Consider the following 19703-nt stretch of genomic DNA (forward strand, 5'->3'; position numbering starts at 1 on the left):
TTAAACGGACGGCGGAGTCCGGCGGTTAACAGGCGCTTAAATTCCGTGTCAAAGGGAAGGGGGGAGAAAGGGAAAGAAGAGGGAAAAAAAAAAAAAACTTGGTATTTTATTCTATGTTGCATGCCTTTGTGTTTTGTGTTTATGATGTAAAGCACTTTGAAATGCCTTGTAGCTGAAATGTGCTATACAAATAAAATTTGATTGATTGATTGATTGATTGATCCGGGGAGCGTTCCATCCTTGTCAGACATCCTTGAGCCTGTTCTTCTGACGCGATGATCACTTGGCCATAGACCATCCTGTGTCCATATTTTCATCTTCTGAACACCCCCACTAGAACTAGCCATCTTGATCCACTCACAGTCCAGATTATGCCAAAAACCACCTTAGAAATCAACTTAGTATTCGCCAAAATAACGTTTAAGCGCCTCCACTTTCAAAAATTCTATCATGATGGGTGTGTATTCAAGCCCACATGCAGAACACAACACAGGAGATGAACATGAAATAAATAAGTTTATTGGAACACTGCTGGTTTGGTTATGGAGGCTCAGGTCAGGTCCAGGGAGGGAGGCAGGTTCAGGGAACAATCGGCTCACTAGAGAAGCAGAGTACGGTGGTGAGTTCAGGGTCGTGGGAAATGACAACATAGTGAGTGAAATGGACAGATCTTACTTGTGGACGGTAGGTTCGAGATGTGAGGGCGTAACTGCAATGTCCGGGGTCTCAGTCTCTCCGTCACTACGGAGTGGTTCCAGGTGGTCGTTGTGTATGTCAGCAGGAACCCAGGAGGCAACGGGAAGCATGTCAGAGGGCGGAAAGGTAGGCTCAGGATCAGTGGGTTCAGAGGAGCGGTGCGACTGCCAGCCGTGGAAATCCTGGAGGAACTTGTTGTCACACGGAGAAGGTGAGTCTGGGAACTCGGGCAACCAGTGGGTACGTTCCACGGCGTTACCAGGAAAGGCTTGATCAAAAAGCCAGGAAGGATCAGCATAGAGTGGAACCAGGGTGTGAGGAGGGATCACCTGAAGGTAGGAGAAGCAACAAGGAAACAATCACTAGGAGCAGCCCAGCAAATAACACCAGAGACAAGCTGTAGGGGCTCAGAGGTACCGTTACTGGCTAACACTCAGGCGCCGAAGGACAGGCAGTCAGCTCCTCTTGAACCTTCCGCTGACGAGCTAAACTCTCATCAGGTGTGCAGGTGACATCATACATGCCCACCGACGGAATGGATTTGGTGCCATCTAGTGGTGGAGAAAAGCGAGTGCACGCACAAAAACTCCACAAAGAAATTAAGGACCCCGGAACATAACAAATCCGTGTCCTCCAATCAGCAACCACCAGTCCAACGAGCTCCTTCCAGGGACGGACCATTGTCAATTTTCACTCTCAGCATATATTTGAACTTCTCTCTTTTAGTTTTTTTAGTATTATCACAGTTTTTAACAAATTCTGTAGCTTTTGGTGTACTTTTACATTTGCTCGCATCTTTTCATCCCTGCTAACTGCCTCTAGTGCTTAACTTATTATAGTTGATCATGTTTTTCATTTCTTTTGTTCCTTCCATAATTGATTAGGATTAGGGTTAAGTTATTTTTTTTATGTCATTTAATTAGCTCTACGTCTTTAAGGAAAAGAAAATATATGGTGTTTTATGAGATAATTTATCTTAAGAGAGGTCCTTCTCGGCTGCCTGTACGGAAACCCCCAGAGGACATGGGGAATTTTTTCTTTTGCGTTCCCTGGCAATACTGTACTGATCAGTTTATGTGGCATAACTGAATACTGTCAGCCTTTCTTACGGTGGCTGCCGTACTTTCTATTTTATGTGAGGTTTTTCCATGAATGTTAATACCTCTTTGTGAAATATCTGAAGTTTTATATCTTTTTCTTTACGATAGAAAAGCGCCACAAGCCTAAGATATAAACAGAAGCGTTCCGTAAATAGAAAAGAAATAAACAAACATTCTAATTTGGACTATTTCTGAGTTATTATCGTAGGAAAGTCTTCTGACAGTTTTAATTGTGTCTCTGTTGTGTTCGCAGTTTGAATGGTTTGACGAGCTGCTTTTCAGTGCTGTTCCATCTTAAACATGCAGAAAATAAATACCACCATTAGTTTGCTGTGTCTTATAATAAAAAATGTGTTATTATTATGAAGTCTTTGGTGCAAAAAACTCATTAAAATCGATTTATTCACTGCATGTTTTTGTCTGTTAAGGTTGAGATGGAACTAAACATGAAAATGGCCCTTTAAACCATTCAGACTACAAACAGAGACACAATCAAAACTGTCAAGATGACTTATTACCCCATAATAAGTCAGAAATAGTTCAAATTAGGATTTATTTTTATTTCTTTCCTAGTTACGGAAAGGTTTGCAGTGCCTTTTTATCCTCGTCAATGCAAAGGCACTGCATCCCCAGTATTGCGGGGATGCAAAACCTTTTGCGAGGGAACACAAAAGAAGAAAAAGTCAAATGTTTCCCAGTTTCAAACAAAAATGTGTGATTCATTCAGGTAAAAAAATAAAATAAAATAAAGAAAAAGCTTTTAAGGCAATCTTTTTGTTTGTTTTAAAAAAAATCTTAAAATTTGATTGAGATATTTTTTTATGTTTTTTTTTAATCCAAAAGTTTTGATCACAACTCTTTTTTTATTTGACATGATTTTTTATTATTATTTTTTATTATTATTGAATGATTGTGAAACAAATTTAACTCCATGTAAAACAAGTCATATAATCATGTCATGGTTATAACTTTCAGTTTAATCGGCAGCTAACGAAATTGTAAAATAAATAAATAAACTCTGTTGTGGAGTTCCTCTTAAACGATTTGTGTTGTTTTTTTTTTATCTCAAAGAGAATCTGTCTTTTTCCAACTTTTGTCATTTAAACACAGGTTTTCAACACATTGTATTTAATTTTTCTTTGTTGATATAATAGGATGGAAGCTGGCTGATAGCCAGGGCCCACCTAAGCCTCCTTAGCAAAATTTGGTTTTGATATAGGATCCATTTATCGGTCAACCGTTTTATTGGCCAGTCCATTTCTGGGTGCCCATTTTCTTAATTTTGGATAGATGTGAAGAATCTGATCTTACCTTTATAAGCAAAGGTTAAAAAAATCAGTCTCTGTCGTTTTCTGCTTTGCAGTGAGAAATTTGACAGACAGACTGCCCCACCAGGTCATGTTTGCAGTTAAAAATATTCACAGCACTGTTGCCAACTCAGTGACTTTCTTGCTATATTTAGCAACATTTCAGACAAAAAAAAATTGGTATCAACCGAAATCAAAATTGGCGGGTCAGGCTTTTTTTTAAATTAAATTAATTTATATTAAGCGTAACTCCAATAGCTAAATATTTTATTTACACCAGGTGAGTTTTTCTGCCCTGAGAATGTGGACCAGAACCGGGTTGATTCTGAGCCTTCAAATGATTTTAACAAAAGTTTCACATAACTTAGAAGTTGAATTAAAAACATTGTTTGTCTTAACCACATAAATGATCAGCTGCAAACAACATATCACCAACTATAGCCTGATGGAAAAAGAATTTTCAATGTCAAACATTGAAAAGTTTTAATTATTGTTATCAAACACGCCGTTTAGAAGCCAAAAAAACCCTTCAGAAATATACAGAGAATCAACTGAGAATAAACTCATTAAAGTGGAGGCAATTAATCTGGGTCTCTGCTCCAACTGAAAATATGGAATAGTCCCTTATTTGGCTGCTAAATGGCATCCCGTACTGAACCAATACGAGAATGGATATGTTTATCATTGTCTGATAGACATGCCTATAGATAGACATTAGCATTAATACTCCAATCCTATGGTCGCTCTGATTATTATTATTGGAAATTTATATTACGAACTTTATCACTGAGAGAAACACATGGATTAACGTTACATGGATTAATTGCACACAGATGTTTGAAAGTCTTTATTTCTGTTGATTTCCCACTTACAGCTAATAAAAACATGACACTTAAAATGACAATATTACACTGAACCAAGAAAAAAGAATTAAAAAATGTAAAAACAGAAATGTTGGCTTAAAGGAAAGCACATTTTATACATGCTTAAAGGTAAGTATAAAATATGCTTCTATTTTCAAAAGGTATTTTTAATCTGACAAATGAGACTCATCAGGATGTATATAACGTGCTTTATAAACATTTATTTTTAGTATGTAATAATTACTATAATTATAATTTCCTATCAGTCTGATCTTTTGTTTTTTATAACTAGTGAGGGAGGAGTTGATGAATGTCAGAAAAAAAACCTGATATTGTGAAAAACAAAAGACAAATGAAATTAAAATATGGTTATTGAAAGAAACCGCCTAATGAACATGATTTATGTTCTGATGAATGTCAGATCAATGTCACACAGGACCATATTGCCAGAAGTCCTGCCTGTAGCAAATACTCTACTAGATCAGTTTAATGGATGTAAAGTCAGAAGCTGCCAGCTAAACCCTTTTGTGGGCATGAGGTTACGCTCTAATACAAGGATAATTAGGAAGAAAATAAAGTTTTTGTCATTTAAATGTTAGGTATATATTTTTCTTCCCCAATAGCCCTGTTTTGAAAAAAATATATATTCATACAAGTACCAGAGAACAAAAAAGGAAAAAAGAGAACAAGAAAATAGCTTTTTTAGAACAAGAACTCAAAGAAATAAAGCTGATTGGAAGACATTTATTCCCTTGGTATTTTTTTTATTTCATATTTCTTTCTTTTGTTTTACTTATTTCAATATATTTTTCCAAAAGAACTCTATTTTATTTGAAGAATTGTTTAGTTCATCATTGAAATAGTTATCTGATGTTTGTTTTTATCTTGTTTTATTGAAATAAATCTGTCAGATTACTACAAACCATTTAATTTCAATCTATGGCTCTCAGGAGTAACCATAGATTTTTATGGTAACCATAGATTGCTAAGTATGAAATATGCTAATTTTTCAACATACAGTTGAAAAATTCTTGAGAGGAATGAAAAGAGGAGACAATAGAAGCCTATAAGTTTTCTATTATAGGCTTCTATAATAAGCTTACCTAACCCAAAATCTAAATATTTATTGATTTAGATTTAGATTCAGACAACCTAATGTGCATCTCTAAAATCACTCTGTCTAACGGGATAGCAATAATGCAAAACGAGCAGGCACAAAATGTGCTGTTTCTACTAATCCAATATTTTATCTTCACATATAAGTAACAGGTAACGGTTCCTTTGCTTGATAGTCACACAAATTCATGTTCCTATGCACAAAGTTGAAGTGTTGATGGTTCACTTCTGGGAAACTTCATCCCACTGGGGTTCTAAAACAAAAAACACAGCTTTATCATTGAAATTATTTAACGCCAACATCTTTTTTTAAAATTAACTTATCTTCAACAATAGATGCAGAAATATACATTTAAAATCTTTAAACTGCGGCTATCTAGTGACAGTACAAAATCTGAAAGAAAAAGTGAAGAAACAATTTCAGAAGTGCTGTGGGGACATAAGGAGAAGCACAACCCAGATATGGAGGCAGTAGTCATAGGTTTGAATCCCAGCTTAGGAAATATATATATATATATATATATATATATATATATAGCTCAATACATAAGGCATCAGTATATCACCCGAGAGGGCGGGGTTCAAATCCAGTCTGGGTCCTTAGGCAAGACCCTTCAAGCTACTGCCTACCTCATACCATGAGAGATACTAAGCCTAACCCAGGATCTACAGCACTGACATTGGGATGTCATTCGGACTAGAGAAGTGTGGTCGGCTGATCACAAAGAGGGGGAAGGTCATCCGCACAGAAGGAGTCTCACTCCCTCAAGGAACAATAGCAGACATAGAGGACAGTTACAAGTACCTAGGTATACCACAAGCAAATGGCAACCTCGATGAGGCCACAAGGAAAGGAGCCACAGCTAAATACCTCCAACGAATAAGGCAAGTCCTGAGAAGCCAGCTCAATGGCAAGAACAAAATCCGTGCGATAAACAGCTATGCCCTGCCAGTAATCAGATACCCTGCTGGAATAATTAGCTGGCCAAAGGAGGAGATAAAAGCCACAGATATTAAGACTAGAAAGCTACTAACCATGCATGGAGGGTTCCATCCCAAATCCAGCACCCTGAGACTGTACACGAGCCGCAAGGAAGGAGGCAGAGGACTAGTGAGTGTGAGAACCACTATCCAGGACGAAACAACTAAGATCCATAAATACATCAGGGACAAAGCCTCAACAGACAATGTGCTCAGTGAATGTCTCAGACAACAGGGAACGGAGGTTGAGGTGCCAGAGATACCATCATGGGAGGACAAGCCCCTACATGGGATGTACCACCAGCAAATAACCCAAGTGGCTGATATCAGTAAATCCTACCAATGGCTGGAAAAAGCTGGACTCAAGGACAGCACAGAGGCCCTCATCCTGGCCCAGGAACAGGCCCTAAACACCAGAGCAATAGAGGCCCAGATCTACCACCAGACAAGACCAAGGTGTAGGTTGTGCAAGGAGGCCCTGAGACAGTCCAGCACATCACAGCAGGGTGCAAGATACTGGCAGGGAAAGCGTACATGGAATGACATAACCAAGTGGCAGGCATAGTGTACAGAAACATCTGTGCAGAATATGGACTGGAAACCCCGAGATCAAAGTGGAAACACCCCAAAGGTGGTGGAGAACACCAGAGCTAAGATCCTGTGGGACTTCCAGATCCACACAGACAAAATGGTAATGGCGAACCAACCAGACATTGTCGTAGTGGATAAACATCAGAGGAAAGCCGTTGTGGTAGATGTAGCAATACCAAGTGATTGCAACATCAGGAAAAAGGAGCACGAGAAACTGGAGAAATACCAGGGCCTCAGGGAAGAACTGGAGAGGGCCTGGAAGGTGAAGACCACAGTGGTGCCTGTGGTCATCGGGGCCCTCGGGGCAGTAACCCCCAAACTGGATCAATGGCTACAACAGATCCCAGGAACAACATCAGACATCTCAGTCCAGAAATGTGCAGTCCTTGGCACAGCCAAGATACTGCAGGACCCTCAAACTCCCAGGCCTCTGGTAGAGGACCCGAGCTCAGAGGATAAGAACCACCCGCGGTGGGTGAGAAGGGAATTTTATTTTTTTTTGGTTGCATTGTTTGTCCAAAGAAGCTGAGTGCCCATGCTCAATGTCACATCAAAATGCTATTTCTGAAAGACAACCACAGGAGTGCTGTCAGCATTGCTACAGAGAGAGCTACAGGTGGGACAGCAGTGCTCAGACCGTACACCACACACTTCATCAACTTGGTCTGCATGGCTGTCACTCCAGAAAGAAGCCTCTTCTGAAAGTCTGCACACAACAAAGTCTGCAAACAGTTTTCTGATGAAAAGTCATCAAAGGACATGGATTTCTGGTCTCATCAGGTCCTGTGGTCTGATGAGACCAAGATTAATTCTTTTGGTTCAGATGGTCTCAACCACATGTAGCAGCTGTCAGGTGAGGAGTACAAAAATAAGTGTGTGATGCCTACAGTCAAGCATGTTGGTGGGAATGCCATGGTCTGGGGCTGCATGAGTGCAACAGGTGTTGTCATGTACTCCGATCTGTACTGTGAAATACAGAAACAGAGTCTGATCCCTTTCCTCTGGAAATTGGGTTACAGAGCAATGTTCCAGCAGGATAATGACCCCAAACACACCTCTAAGATGACCACTGGTTTATTGAAGAGGCTGCAGGTAAAGGTGATGGACTGGGCAAGCATGTCTCCAGACCTAAACCCAATAGATCATGTTTGGGGCATCCTCCAGTGGAAGGTGGAAAAGCGCAAAGTCTTGAATGGCCCCTAACTTTGTGATGTCATCATAGAAGAGTGTTAAAGCATTCCAATAGCAACCGGTGAAGCTTTGGTGAATGAACTCCATTTTTGATAAATAATGGTGGCCATACAAAATATTGACAGTTGAGGAACATTGACTAAAGGGTGTACTATGAATTGGGAATGGGATGTCACTTAGGCTAGCTATGCATGTATGTATGCATGTATGGTAGCATTTCTCAACAGGCATGTAAAAATAAAAGCCCCACCGCTTGCTGTACTTGTGCACACACAATGCAAACTTCTAAAAGGTATAGTCCTGCTTACAGGTTCACATAGACTGCGGTGAGCTATGCTTTGTGAACAGAGAATAATATATTGCACATGCATCTCACTAGGGCTGAAACAATTCCTCAAATGATTCAAGTAGCTCAATTATTAAAATTCCTCAAGCTTCCTTGAAGATTCGTTGATTTATGTTATATTATTTAGCGCACTGTTCTGACCGGGACATTATTTGCGTTGTGTGGAGCTGTGACTTCCATCTCTGAGGCATTAATGATAATGCCTGGGTTTTCATTGCTGTAATGATTAAGGGGACCAATAATTATCCTTAAAATGACTGGCGCAATGCCTGGAGTACAGCAGCTTTTCTCCTCCGGGAGCTGCTGGTTCAAAGCCAATGGCAGGAAGAGCTGCCATTGGCAGGTATTTATACAGGTAAGTAGATAGACTGAACACGGCGGATGGCTGAGTAGTTGATGGTTACAGTGTAAGTGTAGCTTCATGGCCGAACCACACAATACATTTTATATCATCCCGGTCTCAACAAATGGGTGGCCGAGTGCATAGTGGCGGTACATGGCTGGTAGATGAGTGTGATGAACGAAGGTGCCCCCCCAAATCTAACTTTCGTCCCCTGGTCTCCCGGTCCCTGGACTTATGTTCGTCTATTTCCTCTTCCCACCCCGATCTGTCGATAGCCCGACACCCTGTGCCTCCGCATTCCAGGTGTTCTTTCCTGTATTTTCAAACCCAAAGCTTGGCAGGTATGGGGTAAGGTCATAATTCATCAATTAAACTGACTGAAGATGAATACATAAACTAAAAGCTGGATCATAGACATTTTTTATAAGCATATTTGTAAGCCTGCCTCTGTATCATTAATTAAAATAGAATTTCAGATCTTTGTATAACTTTTCTTCAGGTTAATTTAGAAAGTGAGCTATTATTTTTACAGGTTACTTTTCTAAACTACAAAAACTAACTTTTGGGGAAGCTCAAAAATGAAAAATTGGACCGATATTGATATCCAATAGTAACACTGGTGTTATGCCAGATTTACCAATATTTTATTTTATTATTATTTTTATCCAGTTACTTGATTAATCGTAAGAATAATTGATAGACTACTCAATTACTAAAATATTTGTTTACAACAGCCCTTCATCTCACACATGCTCACTCAATCCAAGCACTAGCTCTGTGTTGTGCTTTCAACTTGACAAAGTTTATGCCCACAAGTCATTTGTATCCAATCTCAAATGTATTCCTTGAAAATACTGCATTTGCTTGAATAAATAACCAATCACAACCATCTTGTGGTCGGAATTAGGAAAACACAAGGCTTAATAAAATGAGGGTGATAAGGGCCATGGTGGGTGCCCCATATTTTAATTTCTGAAAGGTGGCAACCCTAGTACCACAGGCTGATTCTGGAATGTTGTCTCATAAATTGGGACTTCTTTCTCCAATGCACTAATGTACCTGATAATATGTTGTGTTTTTCAAACTGAGTTTTTAGTGAGATTGCACTACTGCAATAAATGACAAATTCATAAAAAGGATATCTTCACATCACATATCTTCACTGGAATTGTCAAAAATTTTCCATCTGTATATATAACTAAATACCAAATATTCAACTGTTAACTCACCTGTAAATTTGAAATTAGGAAAACTGGTTAGGTCTCCACCACCATACAGTCTCTGTAGCTTTGCTATCTCCTCTTCCAAACCCTTTTGATACTGTGAGTCAGCATCAACCAGACCACCAGCTGCCCTGTTTTAAAACAGGTGAAAAACCAACTGATCAGCACCTCATGAGATCTTTTGCACAAAAGAGTATCATGATACGGAATGAAGTGTTAATGCTTACTGGGAATTTGTTGAGTATTCTCGTATTGAGTCCAAGAATAGCCTCTGCACTGGGTCCATATGACCTGAGTGTCACAGAAAGACAACAAATTAAATATTACTCAGAGAAGATTTTAGGTACAGCAAAAACAACAATTTTGTAGACTTTTATCCAATACTTTATAATACATTTTGATTTACTGAATCCGTTATGCATTATACAGCTTATTTGAAGATTAGATGGTAACTAGCTGAAGAGAGAGACTGTAGAGACTGTAGAAAAACAGATGTCTCTTGGATTAACTCATGTCCCAGAGAACTACCTTCTTGCAACTTTTAGATGCATCCCTTCTCCAAAACACTTGAATCAAATGACTAAATATATTCATTAGCAGTCATTCAGGCACTGCTAATGAGCAGTTCATTTGATTCAGGTGTTGGAGATGGGGCAAATATAACAGTTGCGAGATAAAAGCTCTTGAGCATTGCACTTGTGCTCCTCTGATAGGCTGCAGGTCATGGAAGATTTCAATTTACAATAGCTTATATATAACTGTTCAGATAGGTGACAAATATAGCAAAATCTGGATAGAATTTCAGAAAAGTAGTTGCCAATGGATCTCTGCATTTTAAGAGGTAGAGAACATGGAACAAGGGGACTTTCTTTTCTTATTTAGTTCATGCCACATTGATATATATATCCTAATTTGTGCGTAAAATATGGTGCTGCACATTTTTTTCTGACCAAGCCTTATAAAAAGCAGCCCTCTGTATGCACATTGCTGCATACAGAGGGTCTGTATGCAGCAATGTGCGTACGGACGATTAATAATTTTCTTAATTGTTTCTATTAAGAAACGATTGCATCCAGGAGGCATGGACTCAGTTGAAGTTTGAAACTTTACAGAATTATTAACATCTGTCTGATGTAATCCCTTGTGAGATGGAGCTTTAGCTCCCATCTCCAGCAGAACTTGGAACACTTTCTGGGGGAGGTGGGAGACATTGAGTCTGAGTGGACCATGTTCCGTGCCTCCATTGTCGACGCGGCTCACTGGAGATGCAGCTGCAAGGTTGTCGGTGCCTGTCGCAGTGGCAACCCTTGAACCCATTGGTGGACACATTCAGAGAGGGATGCTGTCAGGAACCCTATCAGGCCTTTTTGGCCTGTGGGACTCCAGAAGCAGCAGATGGGTACCGGCAGGCAAAGCGGCATGCATCTCAGGGTGTTGCTGAGGCAAAAATTCAGGCGTGGGAGGAGTTTTTGCCTCAGCAGGGGAAGCAGTGTAGCACCAACACTGTTTACAGTGGGGATGGTGGGCTGCTGACCTGACTCGGGACATTGTGGGTCGGTGGGCAGAATACTTCGAAGACCTCCTCAATCCCATCAACATGCCTTCCTTTGAGGAAGCTGAGCCTGGGGACTCTGGGTCAGGCTCTCCAATCTCAGGGGACGAGGTCACCAAGGTGGTTTAAAAGCTCCTCGGTGGCAGGGCCCAGGGGGTGGATGAGATTCGCTCTGAGTTCCTTAAGGCTCTGTATCTTGTAGGGTTGTGTTGGTTGATGCAACTCTGCAATATTGGGGCAGTTCCCCTGGATTGGTAGACTGGGGTGGTGGTCTCCCTGTTCAAAAAGGGAGGCCGGGGGGTGTGCTCCAATTATAGAGGGGTCACACTCTTTAACCTCCCTGACAAGGTCTATTCAGGGGTCCTGGAGAGGAGGGTCTGTCGGATAGTTGAACCTCGGATTTTGGAAGAGCATTGTGGTTTTCGTCCTGGTTGTGGAACACTGGACCAACTCTACACCCTCAGCAGGGTCCTGGAGGGTGTGTGGGAGTTTGCCTAACTGGTCTACAAGTGTTTTTGTGGACTTAGAGAAGGCGTTCAACCATGTCCTGTGGGGGGTTCTCCGGGAGTATGGTGTACCAGGCCCTTTGATACAGGCTGTCAGGTCCCTGTATGACGGGTGTCAGAGCCTGATCTGCATTTCCGGCCATAAGTCAGGCTCATTTCCGATGAGAGTTGGACTCCGCCAGGGCTGCCCATTGTCACCGATTCTGTTCATTACTTTCATGGACAGAATTTCTGGGCGCAGCCAAGGTTTTTAGGGGATCCGATTTGGTGGCCTTAGGATTACATTTCTGCTTTTTGCGGATGATGTGGTCCTATTGGCTTCATCGGGACGTGATCTGCAGCTCTCGCTGGAGCGGTTCGCAGCTGAGTCATATATCAGTGCACTGTTTTCCACCCACTTCCAATAAAGTGGAAGCATTGTTAAAAAATAAGTCAATTATTCAAATTTCTTTCTTAGACAGGAAGCCAGGGATGAGGATCAGTGCCTCCAAATTCGAAGCCATGGTCTTGAGCCGGAAAAGGGTAGAGTGCCTTCTCCGAGTCGAGGGGGGTGTCCTGCCTCAAGTGGAGGAGTTCAAGTATCTTGGGATCTTGTTCACGAATTAGCGCCCGCTTCTGCCGTGAAGCGGGCGCTGTACCGGTCCGTCGTGGTGAAGAGAGAGCTGAGCCAGAAAGCGAAGCTCTCGATTTACTGGTCGATCTACGTTCCTACCCTCATCTATGATCATGAGCTTTGGGTAATGACCGAAAGAACGAGATCGCGGATACAAGCAGCCGAAATGCCCAGCCACCTTCGTAGGGTGGCTGGGCTCTCCCTTAGAGATAGGGTGAGAAGCTCGGTCATCCAGGAGGGACTCAGAGTAGAGCCGCTGCTCCTCCACATTAAGAGGAGCCAGTTGAGGCTCGGGCATCTGGTCAGGATGCCTCTTGGACGCCTCCCTGGTGAGGTGTTTCGGGCACGTCCCACTAGGAGGAGGCCCTGGGGAAGACCCAGGACACGCTGGAGGGACTGTCTCCGGCCGGCCTAGGAACGCCTCTGGATTCCCCCGGAGGAGCTGGAAGACATGACTGGGAGAGGGAAGTCTGGGCCTCCCGTCTTAAGCTTCATCCCAAACGACCCGACCCCGGATAAGCGGAAGAAAATGGATGAATGGATGTCAGAGATATATTTAATGTATCCAATAAAGTTTATCGTAAATGTTGTTCACTGACAGAAATAAAGATTTTTTTCAATAAATATATAAAAATTAACATTAACAGCCTACTGTTAATATTAATTACATTTTTGTTAGCATGGTTAACATGGACTGAATGGCTTTGTTCACTTCCTCCACTGCCATTGCCAATATTAAAGGCAGACTACAAATCTAAAAGAGCGCAGAAAATCTACATCATCAGCATGTTTGTGTGTGTGAGGTGAAGCAATAATCTGTTGTGTCTATCCACAAACTGATTCTGAGAAAAGATTGGATAATAAAAACTTTATTAGAAGATATGTAAGTGAAAGTGACTTTATCTAGTCAATATTTTCATGTTAGTTTTTTTTGGAATGTACACGGCATCACCCCCATTTGTGGAATTCCTTTTTGAAGAATTCCACAAATGAGTTCCAGATATTAATAAATACAGCTAAATAATCTTTTTGCGTAAATTTAATGCTTTCCAGGTGTATATATTCAGTAAGAAGGTTAGTCCAGATGTTAATATGTAGTGAGTTTTTTAATTTCCAATTGAGAAGTTTTACTTTCTAGGTGATAGTTAGAAAATCAAGAAATGGCTTTTTGAATTTATCTGGAAATTGTCCAATTTCAGTGTGATTACCAATTATCAGAGAGCTGGTGAAACAGGGACTGTGCGACCCAAAATAGTAGAAAGTTTTTCAGTTACTGATATCCAGAAGAGTTGAGTAGTGTCCAGGTCCAAATGGCATGAAAATAATTGTCAATACTATTTAAAGTAAATTCATGATTAAACAAAAGGTAGGAGACAGGACAAAAATTGGATATCCTGGATACAAAAATTGTATCCTGGAAGAAACCACAGGAAACCAAAAGAACACAAAACACTAGCAAAAAACATGTTGACAAATTGTCTGTGGTTCATTGAGACAAAAGTGGAATTTTTTGTGAGTGCGGTACAAAGTGAACATCTTTTAATAAAAAGAACATATTGTTCAAACATGACGTAAGCTATATGATCTGGGGCTGCATTAGAATTCAGATGTCAAGCTATAATTGAATCGTAAATTCTATTGTGTGCTGTAACAGATTTTTTTAAAAAAAATCATAGAAATATCACAAGCTTACAGCAAGGATTGTGTGACCTCCTGAATAAAAGAATGCTCAGGCGGCACCACCAAGTGAGCCTCTGCATTAATGGCTTAAAACATTATTTGGAAGGTTGTGTGTTTAAACTCATCTTTGTTGCTGAACTAAAACAATTGTGCAATGAAGGATAGGCCAAATAAATATTGCCGGCTAATGTGAAGGCTTGAGGTAGTTATTACTGCCAAGGGTTATGAAACCATAGATTAAGGGCAAATGCATTTTTAATTCAAATTTGTTTGACAATTTGAAATATTTGTGTGTAACAGAAACAAAAAACCCCTCCAAGAAATCTGTGAGGGCTGAAATATTTGTATCCATATATCGCTTCTGGTCACCATTCGCAGTATCACAAAGAAAGAAGAGTCCAGTGTTTGAACCAAAATGCTAAGCTGTCCCATCATTCCACATGTCTTTACTCAGTCTTAATAGTACTTTAAATTTTCATTTGTCACCCATCTGTTTGTTACCAACACTCTGGTTAACAAGTAGGAACATTTACAGTTGGAAAGAAATTTGATGAAAAAAAAGCAAAACAATCTAAACGTTTCCACAACAATCAAGATTCAGTCTCATAATGTGATTTTTTATATGAAAGGAGTTGAAGAGAAAATCACATTTACCTGTTACATATAAATAAAGTGCACAAGTCAGACATGTCAGTACTATTATTGCCATGCAATTTGCAAATAAGACATAAAAAGTAACAGGTGAGTATATTTAGTAAAGTCTGAAGTACTGAAAGGTGTAACCAGCTGGAAAACAACGACTTTCATATTCTCCATTGTTAGTTTAAAAATTGAAATGAACAATATTTTTAACTGGGGGTGAGACTATGAATCCTTACATCAAAGTTTCTATATAAATACTTCCAAATCTTTTGGGAATATAAAAATGTAATTTTGTAAAGGAAAAATATAAATTTAGAAGCACAAACCAAAGTAACACATTTTCTAAGGGTACATAAATTAATGACAAAATTGACACTTTTCATTAATGCAAGCCCATGCATCACGAGAGACGCCCAACAGTGTAAAACATGTGACAACAAAGTGAATTAATGCTGCATTTCATTGAACTCAGATGGGTCTGACTTCTGACTCTTTAAATTAATTTCCAGAGTATCCAAATTTGGCATTTGACTTGAAAAAACTAAAGCTTTACTTAAATCGTAATCCATCATGTCTGCCTCACACATAGCTCCGGCAGTAAACCATTTATTTGCACTTCTGTCACTAATCTCATTAAACCACTTTCATAAAATATATTAAAGTGATTTCTATATATACATTACATAGAAATGACTTGGCTAAATGTTTGTATGGAATAAGCACATGTCAATTAATCTGGGTAACAGCAATTACATTTTCTTTTTCCCCCTCAACATGCAACATGTTGGGAGTGACATCATTCCGCAGTGAAGATAAATGAAAGCAGCATAGAAGGTTAAATAGAGTAAAATAGGGCAGACAACAAGGTAAGATATGAGGAGCAGTCAGTTTCTAAAAGCAGTAGTTACTTGTTGCAGATATTCACCAAGTAACACTGAGAAAGACCACTAGGACACATTCTCTGAGGCTAAGAAGAAAAAAGTGCCTGGTTATGTAGCATTTTTCTGTAGAAATACAGGTTCCACAGGAGAAAACAGAAGGATTGTAGGGAGGGGAAAGTTATAGTGTGTACCCTGTGATGGTCCAACTGCTTCAGCAGGGGAATCCAGCTGCTGCTCTTCTTCAGCAGTCTTGGAAAGGACCCAGGCAGGGTCCACAAGATCCTCAGAGCCAGGAACTACATTTGTAGAATCAGTCATTTCTGCCACAGGGTCCAGCACCACCTCTTCTTCAGGCTCTGGCACAGAATCTGCAGGGTCTGGTTCTGACATAGCTGCTTCTGCCACAGGCTGAGGAACTGCTTTTGCCATGGGCTGCAGGGATGCTGGAAGGTCTGCAGTTAGAGTTTCAGGTACCCCATCTGACACAGTTCTCAGTGTCATTTTCGTTGCAAGATTTGGAGATGGCTCTGTGGGAGCCACTTCCACCACAGGCTCCAGGGACACCTCTTTGGGGGCTGCTTCTGTCAAAGGCTCCAGGGACACCTCGTTGGGGGATGCTTCTGTCAAAGGCTCCAGGGACTCCTCCTCGGGGGCTGCTTCTGTCAAAGGCTCCAGGGACACCTCGTTGGGGGCTGCTTCTGTCAAAGGCTCCAGGGACACCTCCTTGGGGGCTGCTTCTGTCAAAGGCTCCAGGGACACCTCCACACCACCCCCTTCCACCACAGACTTTAGAAACCCTTCTGCAGGAGGTGTTTCTTCCACAGGCTCTATGGATCTCTTATTTGCCACAGCTTCATGAATTACGTTCAGGGCCCCATCTACCAGCACAACGTCCACAAATGGATCAGGAGCCAATTCTACAGAGGCAGGAGCAGGATGCATAGGGACTTGTGGCACATCAACTACAGGCTCATCAGCCACTTTGGAGGCCTCTAAAATTAGAGCGTCTTCTCCTGGAAAGTCTTCAGGAACTTCAACAATAGATTCAGCAGTTGTTATTTTGGAGGGTACACTTTTAACAAAGGATGTTGTCACTGGTTGAGTTGTTATGTCATAAGTGGTTGCAATAGTTTCAGCTGAAGCATCAGGGGACGTGTGCTTTGTGGCTACAGAAGCTATGGCTTCCAGTGAAGCTTCATTTACTGTTGAGGCAGTTGGAGAAACTTCTTTCTTAGGGAAGTTACATGGCTTGTGTTGAACAAGTTTTTCTATGTCGAAGTATGTTTTAGGCTTGCTTTTGTCTAGAATGAGGGACGTTCACCAAACAAAATACATTATTTTATGTTCAATCAGAAATTGCATATGATTAGTCATCAAAATGTCTAATACAAGTATGGGATGTAAAAAATATCATACTAGCATATGGAAAAGTGAAAGGTTTAGGGAAAACAGCCCTTTAGTCTTTTAGGCTGTATGAATGAGTGCACTTGTCAACATAGTGAACTATTTTGAAGTCAAAAAGAAAAATGCTCAGTGGAAACAGATCAAGAAAAAACAAATAAAATGAACTGTGGCACAATGATCACTGACTAATAATAATGATAATAATTGGTATCATTATTATTATTATTATCATCATCATCACCATGACTAAAAAAATTTCAAAGTTTACTAGGATAAAGACATTTCATCAAGCTAGTACCACAATCTGCTGAGTTGGAGGTTTCACAAACAGTGTGGGGCAAGTTAGTTTTAACCCTCTCCAGGCAGATGTTGCAGATTTGCAACAACTCAGTGCTACTTAGCTAGTCTTTGCAAGTAATTTGAGCCTGAGAGGGTTAAAAAGTAATCAATAATAGTTACTTTTTCAAAAATATAACTGTTATGTAGGTAACAGTTTAAAGCAACTAATTACAAGTGAGACCAACCTGCTATCTGTCTTATGATAAAGGTTCATCTTAATTAGGTTAAAGTGGTCAGAACTTTCTGCAACAGACCGGTGACCCCGCCTTTCGCCCGGAACACCTTTATTTGGAAATAGACACCAGCAACTCCCGACCCCAATAGGGACAAGGATGAACAGAAAATGGATGGATGGATGGATGGTCAAAACTTTCAAGAAAAAAAGTGGCTGAGGAGATACGGCTTTAATTATGTCAGTAGATGACCGCATTGTATTGTTGGGCATTTAACATGGATGTCTCATGCTAAGTCTGGTTCAATTTGACCTTTGCATATGAAAGATATAGTGTTTTGTTTGCTTTAGTAGGCAAGCTAAGTTTGCCATTTTGTCCCCACCCCATAAAGAGTTTAATATGAAGACCAAGCAGTCATATGGGACACTTGGATTTGGCTGAAAATAAGGGAAACCTCAGTTAACATGGAACAGTTGGCAATCTTACCTGTGCTTTCAGTAAGCTTACTTTATTGAAATATAAAGTACACAACTCACACACAACAGGGCCACTTAAAATGATCAGTTTCTCAGATTTTACTTTGATTTTACTTTTTATAGGTTGTGAAGAGAAGTGGAGTTTTGATGACTATATTAAGACCTTTGTGACAACTGAGGATGAAGAATCTGCTTCTTGACATCCCAGCATCCCAGACGAACCTCTTCTTCTCTCCTGGGGATTAGGGTTCAGAACTGCAGGAGGGTGTTGGACTCCCAGCATGTGAAAGGTCTCACCTCGAGGAGGGGGTGTCAAGAAAATCCGAGATAATCTCACTTCCCCATGATGGAGATTTTAGTTAACAGTAACAATAAATAAAGTTGTCTTTAAAACTAGTCACAAGTGACATCTAAAGCCAACAGTAGACCCAGTCTGCAATAAAATAAATCTGGTTGTGTGTGTTATTTTATAAAGCTTGTAAATTTATAAAAAATAGCTGAGACTATTTATTGTTTCACAGCATGAAAGTTTTATAGGATGAAATCTAAACATTTTGAGTAATTAGATAAGATTTACTTACATCAATATTGGTTTACTTATAATAATACTTACTCTTGTGGGAACACTTACAAGTAAAACAAGTAACTGTAACTTTGGTATCAAATAATTACAGTAACAGATTATTCTTGGTTTCTTTTCAGAACAACTGTAATAACTCACATTATGATTAAAATAAAAGTAATAAGTTATGGTTATCATAAAATTATAAATGAATGCTAAATCTAAGAAACTAAAAGGGTTATGAATGTGATTTTAACATTGAACTTGAAATGGTGTAAAACGTGTAACTGCAATGAAAGATCACTAAGGGGCCCCCCCGATTTTTTTGGTAATAATTTCTATGTCATTATAATATCAAAATACACAATTTCATTATGAAGTTATTTGTTTTTACAATAATATATATTTTATAATGTATGTAGAAATTAATTTCTTGATGAAAAGAAAACAAATGCTCTTGGGGGCCCTTAGTGGCTGTGGTAGGTACCGCACTCTTGGATATAACATGAGCTGCTGTGCTTTTTTGAAACAATGTTTCAAAAAAAGGATTTATGCTTCAGAGGGAGAAAAGAAAGAGGATGAATAGAAAAAAAAAACAAGATAAAGGTTTGTTTTAATGTGCCTTGCAAACGTAATGTAAAAGATTTGTAAAGCTGCTAATAGAAAATTAGCATGAACGGTCCAGTCCAACAACGAAACATTTATGCTAGGGTCTTTATGTTTGTGCGAAACTGAGTTTTAACTTTAAGTGAGATGGTTCTCATGGTTGGCTCTGAATATTTCAGAGGTATTTTTGGCTGCAAAACACCATGTTTGATAATGTTTAATAACAATAATTAAAACTTCTCAATGTTTGATATTGTCTAGCAAAATGTTTTCCCATCAGGCTACCTGCCTACTGCATTAATAAGTTGATGAGCTGCTCTATGGTGTAGTTGGGATTTGTTGTTTGCTGCTGAGCAAAATCATATTGTGGCTAAAACAAACATTATTCTTTACATCAACTTCTAAGTTATATGAAACTTCTGTTAAAATCTTTTGAATGCACAAAATCAGTCCAATACCGGTCCACATTCCAGGGGAGAAAGACTCACCTGGTGTAAATTACATTTTTAGGT

General features: G+C 39.8%; 1 protein-coding gene across 1 annotated transcript in view; it reads right to left on the reverse strand.

Annotated features, from left to right (window-relative positions):
• Positions 1–503: 503 nt before the first annotated feature.
• The window catches only part of LOC129353142 (magnetosome-associated protein MamJ-like), a 28445-nt gene continuing 9245 nt past the window's right edge, over positions 504–19703 (reverse strand). The window contains exons 4-8 of the mRNA XM_055022365.1: positions 15823–16932; positions 9985–10048; positions 9764–9888; positions 676–5336; positions 504–598 (exon numbers count right to left, since the gene is read on the reverse strand). Of these exons, the coding sequence (XP_054878340.1) occupies positions 5305–5336; positions 9764–9888; positions 9985–10048; positions 15823–16932 (1331 nt within the window). The 3' untranslated portion in view covers positions 504–598; positions 676–5304. The remainder of the gene's footprint in view (positions 599–675; positions 5337–9763; positions 9889–9984; positions 10049–15822; positions 16933–19703) is intronic.

Source organism: Poeciliopsis prolifica, unplaced genomic scaffold (assembly GCF_027474105.1).
Source record: "Poeciliopsis prolifica strain line A6 unplaced genomic scaffold, Auburn_PproV2 SCAFFOLD085, whole genome shotgun sequence".
In the NCBI taxonomy this organism is placed as follows: domain Eukaryota; kingdom Metazoa; phylum Chordata; class Actinopteri; order Cyprinodontiformes; family Poeciliidae; genus Poeciliopsis; species Poeciliopsis prolifica.